The sequence below is a fragment of the Ranitomeya imitator genome, chromosome 5, assembly GCF_032444005.1.
Source record: "Ranitomeya imitator isolate aRanImi1 chromosome 5, aRanImi1.pri, whole genome shotgun sequence".
Classification (NCBI taxonomy): Eukaryota; Metazoa; Chordata; class Amphibia; order Anura; family Dendrobatidae; genus Ranitomeya; species Ranitomeya imitator.
This window is the reverse complement of record NC_091286.1, coordinates 233,786,378-233,803,699: the sequence shown is the minus strand read 5'-3', so window position 1 is coordinate 233,803,699 and position 17,322 is coordinate 233,786,378. Positions and strand designations below refer to the sequence as shown.

Here is a 17,322-nt window from a genome sequence, read left to right as displayed (position 1 = left end):
ATATGGTGGATTTCAGCGCCATGTCCACAGTTGGGAGCAGCTTATGCATATGGTGGATTTCAGCGCCATGTCCACAGTTGGGAGCAGCTTATGCATATGGTGGATTTCAGCGCCATGCCCACAGTTGGGAGCAGCTTATGCATATGGTGGCTTTAAGCGCCATGCCCACAGTTGGAAGCTTATGCATATGGTGGATTTCAGCACCATGCCCACAGTTGGGAGCTTATGCATATGGTGGATTTCAGCGCCATGCCCACAGTTGGGAGCTTATGTATTTGGTGGATTTTAGCGCCATGCCCACAGTTGGGAGCTTATGCATATGGTGGATTTCAGCGCCATGCCCACAGTTGGGAGCTTAAGCATATGGTGGATTTCAGCGCCATGTCCACAGTTGGGAGCAGCATATGCATATGGTGGATTTCAGCGCCATGCCCACAGTTGGGAGCTTATGCATATGGTGGATTTCAGTCCCGAGCATAAGGATATCAGACAGTGCTGATGCCATCAATCATGATAACGTGAAAGGTGGCATGTGAGGTTTCATGATGACAAACTCCCTTTAATAATCAAAATAATCGGTATAGAGTAAGTATTCTGAACAAATGATAGAATCGTTTTAATTTTCTTAGTCTAAAGTTGATTTTCTCTATATGCTGAAAGTGAAAACGACAATGAAAACCATAACGGGCCGAAATAGATTGCCCCAATGACGAAATCTACTGGAAAACTACCTAAAATGCTTCTTTTAAAGGTTAAATTCCAACAACTATGTAAGAAGAAAAAAAAAAAACTGCCAATTTTTCATCTGCACGTCATTTGATTTTTTTTTAAATAAATCATCAATTAATAAAATTGATAAGGGAGTCTCATCTGAAATACAGATTTTTAAAGAACTGTCATCTAGTTCTGTCCGTGTCAGGTCAGTACCGCCGAAAATACCTTCATGGGAATGCATCCTAATAATTACTAAAAATGCGACAATTCTGCGATAGGCAACACTTTAAAAAAATGCATCATGTGCACAAAAATGTATCGCGTTTTTATCGTGAAAAAACGCGGAAAAAAACACGAAAAAAACTGAACGTGTGCACATACCCTAAGACACGAAAGTCTCAACTCTATAAATTCTTGGAGCTGTCTACAGACTGTCTGCTCTCCCACAATTATCCCATAATAATAATGGGCAATGAGCACAACTGTGCGGCTGGATTTCCGTTTCCAGATTTTATCCCCAGGCAAACAAGACTCCTAGTAAACGTAAAACGTGTTTACATCCTGCAGACTAGAGGAAAGTTAGGAGGGGTCAGTACTAAATCTCCACGTCGTTGCGACACACCCAGATCCGCCCTGTCTTTGAAAGATGCCAGGGCAGTTCAGCACCCCCACCCCCTACAGATACAGATGACTGAGACAAACACTTGGCTGGAACCACACCTTTCTGCTGAAATCTCCAATTACAGCCAGTATAGAGTTTATGGTGCTCTCAGTAACCTGAATATTCATCTTCGTGACACATTACAAGCCTTTGCGTGCATTTCAGAAAAAGCTGAATTTCTAGGGAGCAGCGTCATCTACACACAGAAGACCTAACCTGGTGACCACACCATGCCTACTGTATATTGGGGCCTACACTCCTGCACTGTAAAATGAGATAACTGGAAATCATTGCCATTATAAATAATATCTTGCAACATGCATCTTTTATTCCATAAAATATCTAAGAAGGTTCCTCTAGCCAGTGCCAAAAGGTCCATTCTATGGGTAGGTCCACTTAGACCAATTTCAAGAGGTGCCTACATACAAGGCACAAAATTAGTGATTCATGTCACAAGGACCCCAAATACAGCACTGTGCAAGAGCTATGAGGCTAAGCTGCCCAAAGAGACAAAAGCCCCCATACCAATAAACTGTTGGATGTTATTGACGGATTTGGCTAAGAGTCTTGGCCTTTGAGGACCAAGGAATAATTATCCTTCAGTTTTAAAATGTCCCAACGTGACTGAATAAATTTACAGGCCTTATATATGGAGGCTGCACTCAGATGATTAACTTCAGAGAAGTTAAGGATTTGGCATTTCCAATTTTGGACTACTGGTCTTTTTGTTCTCTAAGGCCTCTTTCACACTTCAGTTATTTGGCATCAGTCTAAAACCGCCATTTTCCTCAAATAACGGATCCGTCATTTTTTTTTGACGGATCCGTTATTTTCCCATAGACTTGCATTAGTGACGGATTGTGACGGATGGTCGTCCGTTCCATCCGCCATGCGACGGATCCGTCGAAATTTGGCGGACGTTTTCTGAAAATAGACGGACATTGAAACGTTTTTTGTCACCGCCGAAATGGCGGATCGCGACGGATCCGTCGCGTCCGCCATTCCATAGAATGGCCGCCTATGGGCGACGGATCCGCCGCAACAGTTTTTTCGGCGGATCCGTCGCCCCAATCCGTTTTTTCAATTGCGCATGCTCCAAAAAGTAGATACTTCTCCCAGACAACCCCCAAGTAACGGATCCGTCAAAAAACGGATCCGTTAGAACCGTTTTCGCAACAATTGTGACGGATCCGTCAATCCGTCACTATGTCGGTAGTGACTGACGCCAAAAGACTGAAGTGTGAAAGAGGCCTAAGCCGCAGCTATGTCAGAAGCTCTCATAGAGAACACAGGAGAGCTTTGCAGAATGAGTGTCCCCATGTATGGGTGAGTTGGTAGAGATAGCTGGTGGCCGAATTATCTAAAGTGAACGTGGGCCATAAAGGCCATTTTACAAGACCAAACTTCTGCCCATACAGAAAACCAGTCAACAATATAACAAGACAATTGGTGGCCATTTAGAGGGCTTTTTTTTTTTTTTTTTTTTTTTTTTTTACACACAACTGTATGGAACACCATGGGTTTCCAAATTGTCGGCAGCATCTACACAAGGATGTGCTGCCGACAATGTTGATCTTTTGGTTTCACATTGCGTTAACAGCAGCTCGTTCAACACATACGTTAACGGGCTGCTGTTAACGCAAGTGCTGGTTTTGCAGCGCGCTAGCGCAGATAGAGCATCTGCTAGCTCTATCTGCGCTAGCAGTGACAGACCCGGAAATGCTGCAGCCCGCGTCCCAGGGTCCGTCACTCAATGACGGCACATAGCTAGCGATGCATCCGACATTGCTTTCAATGGCGGCGTTAACGGACTACATTACACCGCATTATGCCGTGGTGCAACGTAGTCCGTTTAACGTAGGCGCAGAACGCAATGTTAACCCAGGCGACAAAGATGCAATCAGCTGATGAGCTGGCGCGTGACTATCATCAGCCGATTGCTGCCTCTTTACATAAACCAATGATTGGGAATAACCATTTTTACAAACATGGGTTCAGTCCATTATCTGCCCGCCTAAACTAAGGCACACAGATTACAGTGACATAATCCCAATGTTTATGGTAAGAAATTATATGGGTGAGAATACAGATTTAGCAAGATCCCTTTTGGGGAAACATTAAAGGTGTAATGTGGTCAGCTCACTTCTGTACTGGGAAAATATAAGGAAAATATACATAGAGTGCTTCTTTTAGACCAAGTGGGCTTGTACTTTATTTCCCTGTATAATGCTAACCAATCATAAGCAGGCAGCAACACACAAGATAAAGAACACGCCCCCTCTATAGCATAGAGCATGTTTCTCAGTGTATGAGATGTAATCACACTAATATCAGCTGTGCTCAAGCAACTTGAACGTGCTCTGCAGTGAGATCACACTGTCAATACATGTCACACAGGAGCAGTTTGTTTTGGGCTCCTCCTGTGTGGGATTTAAGGACAGCCTGCTATGATCTCACTGCAGAGCGATTACAAGTTGCTGTGGATACAACAGACATAAATTTAATTACAAGCATATCTCTGGATAGGTAGTGTGGGGGAAGGGGCAGTACATTTGAGGTGACATGCTATGGGAGGAAGAGAGCAATATTATAGGTTTGCAATGTGACACAGCTAAACTCAGCTGTGCTTCCCCTCCGCTCACAGGGACCTTATCTGAAAGGTTTTAGGGTACCGTCACACTATAACATTTTGATCGCTACGACGGTACGATTCGTGACGTTCCAGCGATATCGTTACGATATCGCTGTGTCTGACACGCAGCAGCGATCAGGGATCCTGCTGAGAATCGTACGTCGTAGCAGATCGTATGGAACTTTCTTTCATCGCTGGATCTCCCGCTGTCATCGCTAGATCGGTGTGTGTGACACCGATCTAGCGATCTAGCGATGCGATCCAGCGATGCGTTCGCTTGTAACCAGGGTAAACATCGGGTAACTAAGCGCAGGACCGCGCTTAGTTACCCGATGTTTACCCTGGTTACAAGCGTTAAACTAAAAAAAAACAAACAGCACATACTTACATTCTGATGTCCGTCAGGTCCCTTGCCGTCTGCTTCCCGCACTGTGACTGCCAGCCGTAAAGTGAAAGCAGAGCACAGCGGCTGTGCTTTCACTTTCACTTTACGGCCGGCAGTCACAGTGCGGGAAGCAGACTGCAAGGGACCTGACGGACACCAGAATGTAAGTATGTGCTGTTTGTTTTTTTTTAGTTTAACACTTGTAACCAGGGTAAACATCGGGTAACTAAGCGCGGTCCTGCGCTTAGTTACCCGATGTTTACCCTGGTTACCCAGGGACCTCGGCATCGTTGGTCGCTGAAGAGCTGTCTGTGTGACAGCTCCCCAGCGACCACACTACGATTTACCTACGATCACGGCCAGGTCATATCGCTGGTCGTGATCGTAGGTAAATCGTATAGTGTGACGGTACCCTTAGTCATCTGCGCCTTCCAATCATGCGTAAGCTTAGATCAAGAGATCAATGTTGTATCCTTACATCTTACACTGAGAAACCCAAGTTACTGTGGCATTGTGTTCTTAAGGCCCCTTCACATTAAGCGACGCTGCAGCGATACCGACAACGATCCGGATCGCTGCAGCGTCGCTGTTTGGTCACTGGAGAGCTGTCACACAGACCGCTCTCCAGCGACCAACGATGCCGGTAACCAGGGTAAACATCGGGTAACTAAGCGCAGGGCCGCGCTTAGTAACCCGATGTTTACCCTGGTTACCATGCTAAAAGTAAAAAAAAAAACAAACACTAGATACTTACCTACCGCTGTCTGTGCTCCAGCGCTGCGCTCTGCTTCTCTGCTCTGCTCCTGTACTGGCTGTGAGCCGGAAAGCAGAGCGGTGACGTCACCGCTATGCTTTCCGGCTCACAGCCAGTACAGGAGGAGTGCAGAGCACAGCGCTGGAGGACAGACGGCTGTAGGTAAGTATCTAGTGTTTTTTTTTTTTTACTTTTAGCATGGTAACCAGGGTAAACATCGGGTTACTAAGCGCGGCCCTGCGCTTAGTTACCCGATGTTTACCCTGGTTACCAGTGAAGACATCGCTGGATCGGTGTCACACACGCCGATCCAGCGATGTCAGCAGGAGTCCAGCGACGAAATAAAGTTCTGGACTTTCTTCAGCGACCAACGATCTCCCAGCAGGGGCCTGATCGTTGGTCCCTGTCACACATAACGATTTCATTAACGATATCGTTGCTACGTCACAAATAGCAACGATATCGTTAACAATATCGTTATGTGTGAAGGTACCTTTAGTCTTATGTATTGCTGCCCGCTTATGATTAGTCAGCATCAAACAGGGAGAAGTATACCCAGTGAAAACTGACTGTTAACATCTACTTGTATTTAACAAAAATTAACTCATTGGGTGCCTAACACTTTGTTAATATCTCTGCAATGGAGAGGCAAAATAAAAAAAAAGTTTTATTTTACTCCGGAGCCACTATTACATCTTGTGCCTCGTTCAGAAATGTCTTTAAAGAATAACAAGACGACTAGCTGCAGGCATCACAAGAGAGAGCACATGAGCTCACTGCAAACTTATTACTGAGACCAATGTAAGCAGCGGTACACAGCTTCTAAGCTCCCTCTAGTGGTGACTGCATGAGTGGTATGTTCTCATTGAAATCACTCTATGCAGGGGATTTGGAGCTTTGTTTCCGAAAAATAGAATGATTCAGCCCACGAAAATATGGAGATATGAATATATTAACTCCGCAGCTCCAGCAGTCTCAGTGGGTCCTTCAGTAGTGATGTCACATCCATCATTCATGTGTCCACTGTAGCCAATCACTGGCATCATCGATGATCCTTGCATGGTCGGCACAGCAGAGTCCTTAGCTCATAAGATTGATGGAAGCAATAAGGTGTCATTGCTGCAGAACTGGCCAAGACCATCAGAGTGGTGGCACTTTTGTTCTCCATTCTTGCACCACATTATCTTAAAAGATCTTATTGAAGGGAATCTGTCAGGAGGATCAACTCTCCTAAGTCGTTTATATGGCTATGCCGGTCATAGGAAGCGGAATAAAGTGATACCTTGATATATGTGATCTGATGTCTTGTTCCAGAGATATCCACATTTTTCTCATGTAAATGAGCTGCTCAGGACTATGGGCCGGACCCTGATCTGCAGGAGAATCTGCCTCCAGAGATTATTTTACATGTAGGGGGCATTACCAGTGTGAGACATGTAATGGCCGCTCTCATGATCCCACTGGAAACCTTTGTGTGATTATTACTTGCCACATCTCAGCTTCCATCTCACAGGCAGACATGGTTGTAATATTGTTACAATACAGCAGAGCTGTGAGAGCTGCAGCAAATGTGTTTGGAAGGAGACAAAGTTCAGTTTTCCTATTCTGTGTTACTTACATGTCTCACACTGGTAATGACTCCATTCATTAAAAATAAGCTCTGGAGGCAGATTCTCATACAGATCAGTGTCCGGCCCATGGATCTTAATAGCTCATTAATATATATAAAAAAAACATGGATTTCTCTGGAATAAGACATCGGATCACAGATATCAAGGTATCATTTTACTCCGCTTCCTATGACCTACATGCCCACATAGACGGCATAGGAGGGTAGACTCTACTGACAGATTCCCTTTAAAGTACAGCAGGTAGTATTTCAGCTGGTCATGTAAACAAACAGGTAAGTGCCTGGGCAAATATCATCCACCTATAGGCGAGTGATATCTGGATGGACTGCACACAATAGACAGCAGGGTATGGGGAATATACATCAGCTCTATAGGTCTTTTTTCCAAAACAGAGTGTATCAGATAGATATGTGTGGAAATACAAAAAAAGCTGACATTTTGAAAGTGAGGTCACATGTCCTGATATTTTGACAGTGGTGCAGACTGTCACATTCTGCACAATGTGTACTCGCTCTTCTCACAGCATCATCCATGGGGTAGTGAGTAAGCACAAAGGGTTAACTAGAAATCCAATTTCTCACAAAGGCTCTGCCCTCTGGAGATGGCCATAGTCTGCCATCTGCTGTGGGGCAATAGGCAGCAATAGATTCCGGGAAGGCGAAAGGTCAATTATTTAGTCTTGAGGAATAATTCAATTCCTACCTGATCTATATGTGCAGCAATCTCACCTGTGCCACCGGCTGTACCGGATCCACAATGCAGTGTGTGTATAGTGTGGCACAACATCATCTCATATACCAGCTCCTGCCATCTTTACATTGCTATGTAGTCACTATTTTGCAAATTCTTGTTTTCCTCATGTAGATTAACTGATAATTGTAATATTTGCTTCAACGGTCGTTTAGAAGCTGCAATTATGTAGATGTGCTGTCAGCAGCGCGCCATCATTAGATCACATGTGCATTCATCATCAGATCAGGTGTGCCACTACTAGATCAGAAGTGTCATCATAAACAGATCAGATCTGCCATCATAAACAGTAGATCAGGTGAACCACCATCATAAACAGATCACATTTGCCACTAATAGATCACATTTGCCATCATAAACAGATCACATGTGCCACCAATAGATCAGATGATCCACTATCATAAACAGATCACATCTGCCCCCAGTAGATCTCATGGGTCACCATGCACACATAATACGTAACGTGTGTAATACATGGCACACACAGTGGCATACAGAAGGCACCCACGATACATACAGTGTGTTAGGAGTTATGACACGATGGCTACTGACCCCTTGATGACATGTATCACCCGGGCACAGGTGACAGCCCCTATGGTCACTGTACAGGAGCGGCGCCCAGGTGTACACGCCCGTACTTGCGCTCACCTTCTGCCTGCGGGTCCATGAAGACGGTGACACTGGGGGACTCCGGACAAGCCTTCGGTTCTTCTTGCATTTGCTGACTCTCCGCCATGACTAGGCTGACGTCATCCAGGAGAAGCGGCCCCTCCCCTCCCGGAGCTCCCGAGCAGGACAGGTGAGTTCCACGTAGGTGAATTCCTGCGGTTAGTCGCCATCTGCTGGCTAAGAGCGGTACTGCAAGGGGCGAGAGTTGTGGGAGGAGCGACAGGTTGCTGCTTAGAGACATGAGGCGTGGGGGGTGATAATGTGGCGTCCTGGCGAGACCCCTTGTCCTGCAGGGAGAATGGAGATCCCGCAGACTGGCACCATTCCACTAGCAACAGAAAGCTCAGCAGTAGTGCAGCAATTACCTTCAAGCTAGTAATCAGGGCCGGCTCCAGATTTTTCAGGGCCCCAGGTGAAAGAGTCTCAGTGGCCCCCCCCCCTTTAACACATACCATGATTCATGATCGCATATAACACAGCCACATAGTATATAACAGCCCACGTAGCATATAACACAGCAATGTAGTATATAACACAGCCACGTAGTATATAACAGCTCACATAGCATATAACAGCCCATATTGTATATAGCACAGCTACATATTATATAACACGGCCCATGTAGTATATAGAACAGCCATGTAGTATATAGCACAGCCCACGTAGCATATAACAGCCCCAGTAGTATATAACACGGCCCACGTAATATATAGAACAGCCATGTAGTATATAGCACAGCCCACGTAGCATATAACAGCCCATATAGTATATAGCACAGCCACATAGTATATAACACGGCCCACGTAGTATATAGAACAGGCATGTAGTATATAGCACAGCCCACGTAGCATATAACAGCCCATATAGTATTTAGCACAGCCCACGTAGTATATAGCACAGATATTTAGTATACAGCACAGCCCCCCTCCCCCCAAGAATGGCCCCATAGTCCAGTACTCACTGTTATAGTTACACAAAAAAAAAAAAAAACACTCCTCACCACTCAACGTGCCCTCGCTGCTCCCTGCTTCGGTCTTGGCGGCTGCACTCCCTGACACACAGCGAGTGCGCGATGACGTCATTGCGCACTCGCAGCGGCAGTGTCAAAGGCAGAGTGGGGAATGATGGGTGAGGGAGTGTCAGGTGACACTCTCTCCTCCATCATTTGCTTTGAACTTTACCGGCAGACGCCGGTATAGTTCAATGTGGCGGCGGGGGAGTTGGCGCTGGCGACAGTCGGGCCCCCCTGCCTCACAGAGGCCCCATAGCGGCTGCATGATGTGCCACTAGCTGAGGGCCCATGGGGGAGCGGGGGCTCTAGGCAGCTGCCTGCCCCTAACGCCGGCCCTGAATTGGCCCCCCTGTCTCACCAGGGCCCCGGCACTTGCCCAGGTACTGATGCCGGCCTTGCTAGTGATAGCTCCACAAAGCCCCACACTTGGGAGGTGTTCACACTGTGTTTTGTTCAGTTTCTTATTCAGAGCTAAAGTTGGTTTCTTATTCCTCAGTTTCTTATTCGGCAATGTTTTCTTTTCTGTTTTTTATAGGTTGAACAACAAAAACTAAGCATCACAATCACAACAAACAATGCAGTGAGGTGCCCTGATGTGAATACACTTAAAACAGCTTCAAAAACAATAAATCTGGCACAAAAATGGGCATCAAAGTGGACACCAAAGAGTGTTGCATAAAGGGTTAAATGCCTTTGGGCCACTGATCTCACACTGCAGACAGGCAATTAACAGTAAAAAGAAAGCATTTGCACTACTAAAGCAGGATGGCACCATTGAAGCTCTAAAAAACTATAGGGAGAAAAATACTTTATCTAAAAAACTAATTAAAGCTGCCAAAAAGGAAACAGAGAAGCACATTGCTAAGGAGAGTAAAACTAATCCCAAACTGTTCTTCAACTATATCAATAGTAAAAGAATGAAAACTGAAAATGTAGGCCCCTTAAAAAATAGTGAGGAAAGAATGGTTGTAGATGGCGAGGAAAAAGCTAACATATTAAACACCTTCTTCTCCACGGTATTCACGGTGGAAAATGAAATGCTAGGTGAAATCCCAAGAAACAACGAAAACCCTATATTAAGGGTCACCAATCTAACCCAAGAAGATGTGCGAAACCGGCTAAATAAGATTAAAATAGATAAATCTCCGGGTCCGGATGGCATACACCCACGAGTACTAAGAGAACTAAGTAATGTAATAGATAAACCATTATTTCTTATTTTTAGGGACTCTATAGCGACAGGGTCTGTTCCGCAGGATTGGCGCATAGCAAATGTGGTGCCAATATTCAAAAAGGGCTCTAAAAGTGAACCTGGAAATTATAGGCCAGTAAAGGCCCCTTCACATTAAGCGACGCTGCAGCGATACCGACAACGATCCGGATCGCTGCAGCGTCGCTGTTTGGTCGCTGGAGAGCTGTCACACAGACCGCTCTCCAGCGACCAACGATGCCGGTAACCAGGGTAAACATCGGGTAACTAAGCGCAGGGCCGCGCTTAGTAACCCGATGTTTACCCTGGTTACCATGCTAAAAGTAAAAAAAAACAAACACTAGATACTTACCTACCGCTGTCTGTCCTCCAGCGCTGCGCTCTGCTTCTCTGCTCTCCTCCTGTACTGTCTGTGAGCCGGAAAGCAGAGCGGTGACGTCACCGCTCTGCTTTCCGGCTCACAGCCAGTACAGGAGGAGTGCAGAGCGCAGCGCTGGAGGACAGACAGCGTTAGGTAAGTATGTAGTGTTTGTTTTTTTTTACTTTTAGCATGGTAACCAGGGTAAACATCGGGTTACTAAGCGCGGCCCTGCGCTTAGTAACCCGATGTTTACCCTGGTTACCAGTGAAGACATCGCTGGATCGGTGTCACACACGCCGATCCAGCGATGTCTGCAGGGAGTCCAGCGACGAAATAAAGTTCTGGACTTTCTTCAGCGACCAACGATCTACCAGCAGGGGCCTGATCGTTGGTCGCTGTCACACAGAACGATTTCATTAACGATATCGTTGCTACGTCACAAATAGCAACGATATCGTTTACGATATCGTTATGTGTGAAGGTACCTTAAGTCTAACCTCTGTTGTTGGTAAAATATTTGAAGGGTTTCTGAGGGATGTTATTCTGGATTATCTCAATGAGAATAACTGTTTAACTCCATATCAGCATGGCTTTATGAGAAATCGCTCCTGTCAAACCAATCTAATCAGTTTTTATGAAGAGGTAAGCTATAGGCTGGACCACGGTGAGTCATTGGACGTGGTATATCTCGATTTTTCCAAAGCGTTTGATACCGTGCCGCACAAGAGGTTGGTACACAAAATGAGAATGCTTGGTCTGGGGGAAAATGTGTGTAAATGGGTTAGTAACTGGCTTAGTGATAGAAAGCAGAGGGTGGTTATAAATGGTATAGTCTCTAACTGGGTCGCTGTGACCAGTGGGGTACCGCAGGGGTCAGTATTGGGACCTGTTCTCTTCAACATATTCATTAATGATCTGGTAGAAGGTTTACATATTTGCATATTTGCAGATGATACAAAACTATGTAAAGCAGTTAATACAAGAGAAGATAGTATTCTGCTACAGATGGATCTGGATAAGTTGGAAACTTGGGCTGAAAGGTGGCAGATGAGGTTTAACAATGATAAATGTAAGGTTATACACATGGGAAGAAGGAATCAATGTCACCATTACACACTGAATGGGAAACCACTGGGTAAATCTGACAGGGAGAAGGACTTGGGGATCCTAGTTAATGATAAACTTACCTGGAGCAGCCAGTGCCAGGCAGCAGCTGCCAAGGCAAACAGGATCATGGGGTGCATTAAAAGAGGTCTGGATACACATGATGAGAGCATTATACTGCCTCTGTACAAATCCCTAGTTAGACCGCACATGGAGTACTGTGTCCAGTTTTGGGCACCGGTGCTCAGGAAGGATATAATGGAACTAGAGAGAGTACAAAGGAGGGCAACAAAATTAATAAAGGGGATGGGAGAACTACAATACCCAGATAGATTAGCGAAATTAGGATTATTTAGTCTAGAAAAAAGACGACTGAGGGGCGATCTAATAACCATGTATAAGTATATAAGGGGACAATACAAATATCTCGCTGAGGATCTGTTTAAACCAAGGAAGGTGACGGGCACAAGGGGGCATTCTTTGCATCTGGAGGAGAGAAGGTTTTTCCACCAACATAGAAGAGGATTCTTTACTGTTAGGGCAGTGAGAATCTGGAATTGCTTGCCTGAGGAGGTGGTGATGGCGAACTCAGTCGAGGGGTTCAAGAGAGGCCTGGATGTCTTCCTGGAGCAGAACAATATTGTATCATACAATTAGGTTCTGTAGAAGGACGTAGATCTGGGGATTTATTATGATGGAATATAGGCTGAACTGGATGGACAAATGTCTTTTTTCGGCCTTACTAACTATGTTACTATGTTACATATAGAACAGGGAGCCCCACATCAAAACCTGGTCTCTCCAGCCTGGCACAAATGGGTTCTGGGCATAAGAACTGGCATCAAAGTGGGCAAACGGCCCATTTTCACAGATTTGAATAAATAACTGATGTTTTCAAGGGGTTAAATGACTTTGGGCCACTGATCTGACACTTAAAATTCACAGATAATGATGCCCTGCATCAAACCCAGGTCCCTGCAGCCTGGCCCAAATGGGTTCTGGGAACCAGAACTGGCATCAAAATGGGCAAACGGCCCATTTTCACAGATTTGAATAAGTAACTGATGTTTTTAAGGGGTTAAATGACTTCGGGCCACTGATCTGACACTTAAAATTCACAGATAGAGATGCCCTGCATCAAAGCCAGGTCCCTGCAGCCTGGCTCAAATGGGTTCTGGGCACCAGAATTGCCATCAAAGTGGGCAAACAGCCCATTTTCACAAATTTGAATAAGTTACTGATGTTTTTAAGGGGTTAAATGCCTTTAGGCCACTGATACCACAGTGCATACATACAGAACAGGGAGCCCCACATCAAAAGCAGGTCTCGTCAGCCTGGCCCAAATGGATTTTGGGCATCAGAACTGGCATCAAAGTGGGCAAACAGCCCATTTTCACAGATTTGAATAAGTAACTGATGTTTTCAAGGGGTTAAATGACTTTGGGCCACTGATCTGACACTTAAAATACACAGATAGTGATGCCTTGCATCAAAACCAGGTCCCTACAGCCTGGCCCAAATGGGTTCTGGGCACCAGAACTGGCATCAAAGCGGGCAAACAGCCAGTTTTCACAGATTTGAATAAGTAACTGATGTTTGAGCCTGGCTGTAGGGACCTGGGTTTGATGCAGGGCATCACTGTCTGTGTATTTTAAGTGTCAGATCAGTGGCCCAAAGTGATTTAACCCCTTAAAAACATCAGTTGCTTATTCAAATCTGTGAAAATGGGCCACTTGCCCCTTTGATGCCAGTTCTGGTGCCCAGAACCCATTTGGGCCAGGCTGGAGGGACCTGGGTTTGATGTAGGGCATCACTGTCTGTGTATTTTAAGTGTCAGATCAGTGACCCAAAGTCATTTAACCCCTTAAAAACATGTTACTTATTCAAACCTGTGAAAATGAGCAGTTTGCCCACTTTGATGCCAGGTCGTTCTTGTGACCAGAACCCATTTGAGCCAGGCTGTAGGGACCTGGTTTTGATGTAGGGCATCATTATCTGTGTAATTTAAGTGTCAAATCAGTGGCCCAAAGGCATTTAACCCCTTAAAAACATCAGTTACTTATTCAAATCTGTGAAAATGGGCTGTTTGCCCACTTTGATGCCAATTCTGGTGCCCAGAACCCATTTGGGCCAAGCTGAAGGGACCTGGGCTTGATGCAGGGCATCACTATTTGTGTATTTTAAGTGTCAGATCAGTGGCCCAAAGTCATTTAACCTCTTAAAAACATCAGTTACTTATTCAAATGGCCAAAATTGACTGCCCACTTTGATGCCAGTTGTGATGCCCAAAACCCATTTCGGCCAGGCTGGAGATACCTAGTTTTGATGTGGGGCTCCCTGTTCTATATGTCTGCAGTGTGAGATCAGTGGCCCAAAGGCATTTAACCCTTTCTTCAACACATTTTGGTGCCCACTTTAATGCCCATTTTTGTGCCAATTTTATTGTTTTTAACCCCTTTCTGCCATCAGACGTACTATTGCGTCCATGGGGGGTGGGCCCTACTTCCCAAGGACGCAATAGTACGTCATATGCGATCGGCAGCGCTCACGGGGGGAGCGGCGCCGATCGCGGCCGGGTGTCAGCTGCCTATCGCAGCTGACATCCGGCACTATGTGCCAGGAGCGGTCACGGACCGCCCCCGGCACATTAACCCCCGGCACACCGCGATCAAAGATGATCGCGATGTGCCGGCGGTGCAGGGAAGCACCGCTCAGGGAGGGGGCTCCCTGCGGGCTTCCCTGAGACCCCCGCAGCAACGCGATGTGATCGCGTTGCTGCGAGGGTCTCACCTCCCTCCCTGCTCCCTCCAGCCCCGGATCCAAGATGGCCGCGGATCCGGGTCCTGCAGGGAGGGAGGTGGCTTCACAGAGCCTGCTCAGAGCAGGCACTGTGAAGGCTGCAGCGCTGCATGTCAGATCAGTGATCTGACAGAGTGCTGTGCAAACTGTCAGATCACTGATCTGTGATGTCCCCCCCTGGGACAAAGTAAAAAAGTAAAAAAAAAAATTTCCAAATGTGTAAAAAAAATTAAAAAAAAATATTCCTAAATAATGAAAAAAAAAAAAAAAAATTCCCATAAATACATTTCTTCATCTAAATAAAAAAAAAAAAAAACAATAAAAGTACACATATTTAGTATCGCCGCGTCCGTATCGACTTGCCCTATAAAACTGGCACACTAGTTAACCCCTTCAGTAAACACCGTAAGAAAAAAAAAAAAAAAACGAGGCAAAAAACGACGATTTATTATCATACCGCCGAACAAAAAGTGGAATAACACGTGATCAAAAAGACAGATATAAATAACCATGGTACCGCTGAAAGCGTCATCTTGTCCCGCAAAAAACGAGCCACCATACAGCATCATCAGCAAAAAAATGAAAAAGTTATAGTCCTGAGAATAAAGCGATGCCAAAATAATTATTTTTTCTATAAAATAGTTTTTATCGTATAAAAGCGCCAAAACATAAAAAAATGATATAAATGAGATGTCGCTGTAATCGTACTGACCCGAAGAATAAAACTGCTTTATCAATTTTACCAAACGCGGAACGGTATAAACGCCTCCCCCAAAAGAAATTCATGAATAGCTGGTTTTTGGTCATTCTGTCTCACAAAAATCGGAATAAAAAGCGATCAAAAAATGTCACGTGCCCGAAAATGTTACCAATAAAAACGTCAACTCGTCGCGCAAAAAACAAGACCTCACATGACTGTGTGGACCAAAATATGGAAAAATTATAGCTCTCAAAATGTGGTAACGCAAAAAATATTTTTTGCAATAAAAAGCGTCTTTCAGTGTGTGACGGCTGCCAATCATAAAAATCCGCTAAAAAACCCGCTATAAAAGTAAATCAAACCCCCCTTCATCACCCCCTTAGTTAGGGAAAAATAAAAAAATGTATTTATTTCCATTTTCCCGTTAGGGCTACGGTTAGGGCTAGGGTTAGGGCTAGTGTTAGGGTTAGGGCTAGGGTTAGGGCTAGGGTTAGGGCTAGGGCTAGGGCTAGGGTTAGGGCTAGGGTTAGGGCTAGGGTTAGGGCTAGGGTTAGGGTTAGGGTTAGGGTTAGGGCTAGGGTTAGGGCTAGGGTTAGGGTTAGGGCTAGGGTTAGGGCTAGGGTTAGGGCTAGGGTTAGGGTTAGGGCTAGGGTTAGGGTTGGGGCTAGGGTTAGGGCTAGGGTTAGGGCTAGGGTTAGGGCTACAGTTAGGGTTGGGGCTAAAGTTACAGTTAGGGTTTAGATTACATTTACAGTTGGGAATAGGGTTGGGATTAGGGTTAGGGGTGTGTCAGGGTTAGAGGTGTGGTTAGGGTTACCGTTGGAATTAGGGTTAGGGGAGTGTTTGGATTAGGGTTTCAGTTATAATTGGGGGGTTTCCACTGTTTAGGCACATCAGGGGCTCTCCAAAAGCGACATGGCGTCCGATCTCAATTCCAGCCAATTCTGCGTTGAAAAAGTAAAACAGTGCTTCTTTCCTTCCGAGCTCACCCGTGTGCCCAAACAGGGGTTTACCCCAACATATGGGGTATCAGCGTACTCAGGACAAATAGGACAACAACTGTTGGGGTCCAATTTCTCCTGTTACCCTTGGGAAAATACAAAACTGGGGGCTAAAAAATAATTTTTGTGGGAAAAAAAAGATTTTTTATTTTTACGGCTCTGCGTTATAAACTGTAGTGAAACACTTGGGGTTCAAAGTTCTCACAACACATCTAGATATGTTCCCGGGGGGGTCTAGTTTCCAATATGGGGTCACTTGTGGGGGGTTTCTACTGTTTAGGTACATTAGGGGCTCTGCAAACGCAATGTGACGCCTGCAGACCATTCCATCTAAGTCTGCATTCAAATGGCACTCCTTCCCATCCGAGCCCTCCCATGCGCCCAAACAGTGGTTTCCCCCCACATATGGGGTATCAGCGCACTCAGGACAAATTGGACAACACATTTTTGGGTCCAATTTCTCCTGTTACCCTCGGGAAAATACAAAACTGGGGGCTAAAAAATAATTTTTGTGGGAAAAAAATTTTGTTTTATTTTTACGGCTCTCCATTATAAACCTCTGTGAAGCCCTTGGTGGGTCAAAGCGCTCACCACACATCTAGATAAGTTCCTTAGGGGGTCTACTTTCCAAAATGGTGTCACTTGTGGGGGGTTTCTACTGTTTAGGTACATTAGGGGCTCTGCAAACGCAATGTGACGCCTGCAGACCATTCCATCTAAGTCTGCATTCAAATGGCACTCCTTCCCTTCCGAGCCCTCCCATGCGCCCAAACAGTGGTTTCCCCCCACATATGGGGTATCAGCGCACTCAGGACAAATTGGACAACACATTTTTGGGTCCAATTTCTCCTGTTACCCTCGGGAAAATACAAAACTGGGGGCTAAAAAATAATTTTTGTGGGAAAAAATTTTTGTTTTATTTTTACGGCTCTCCATTAT

The 17,322-nt window shown here is 45.3% G+C and overlaps 1 protein-coding gene across 2 annotated transcripts in view; it reads right to left on the bottom strand.

Annotated features, from left to right (window-relative positions):
• The window catches only part of MAP7 (microtubule associated protein 7), a 158,855-nt gene extending 150,500 nt beyond the window's left edge, over positions 1-8,355 (bottom strand). The window contains exon 1 of one of the 2 annotated variants that reach the window (XM_069725968.1): positions 8,176-8,355. In XM_069725968.1, the coding sequence (XP_069582069.1) occupies positions 8,176-8,263 (88 nt within the window). In that variant the 5' untranslated portion in view covers positions 8,264-8,355. The remainder of the gene's footprint in view (positions 1-8,175) is intronic. The other variant, XM_069725969.1, reaches the window with a different exon arrangement.
• Positions 8,356-17,322: the final 8,967 nt, after the last annotated feature.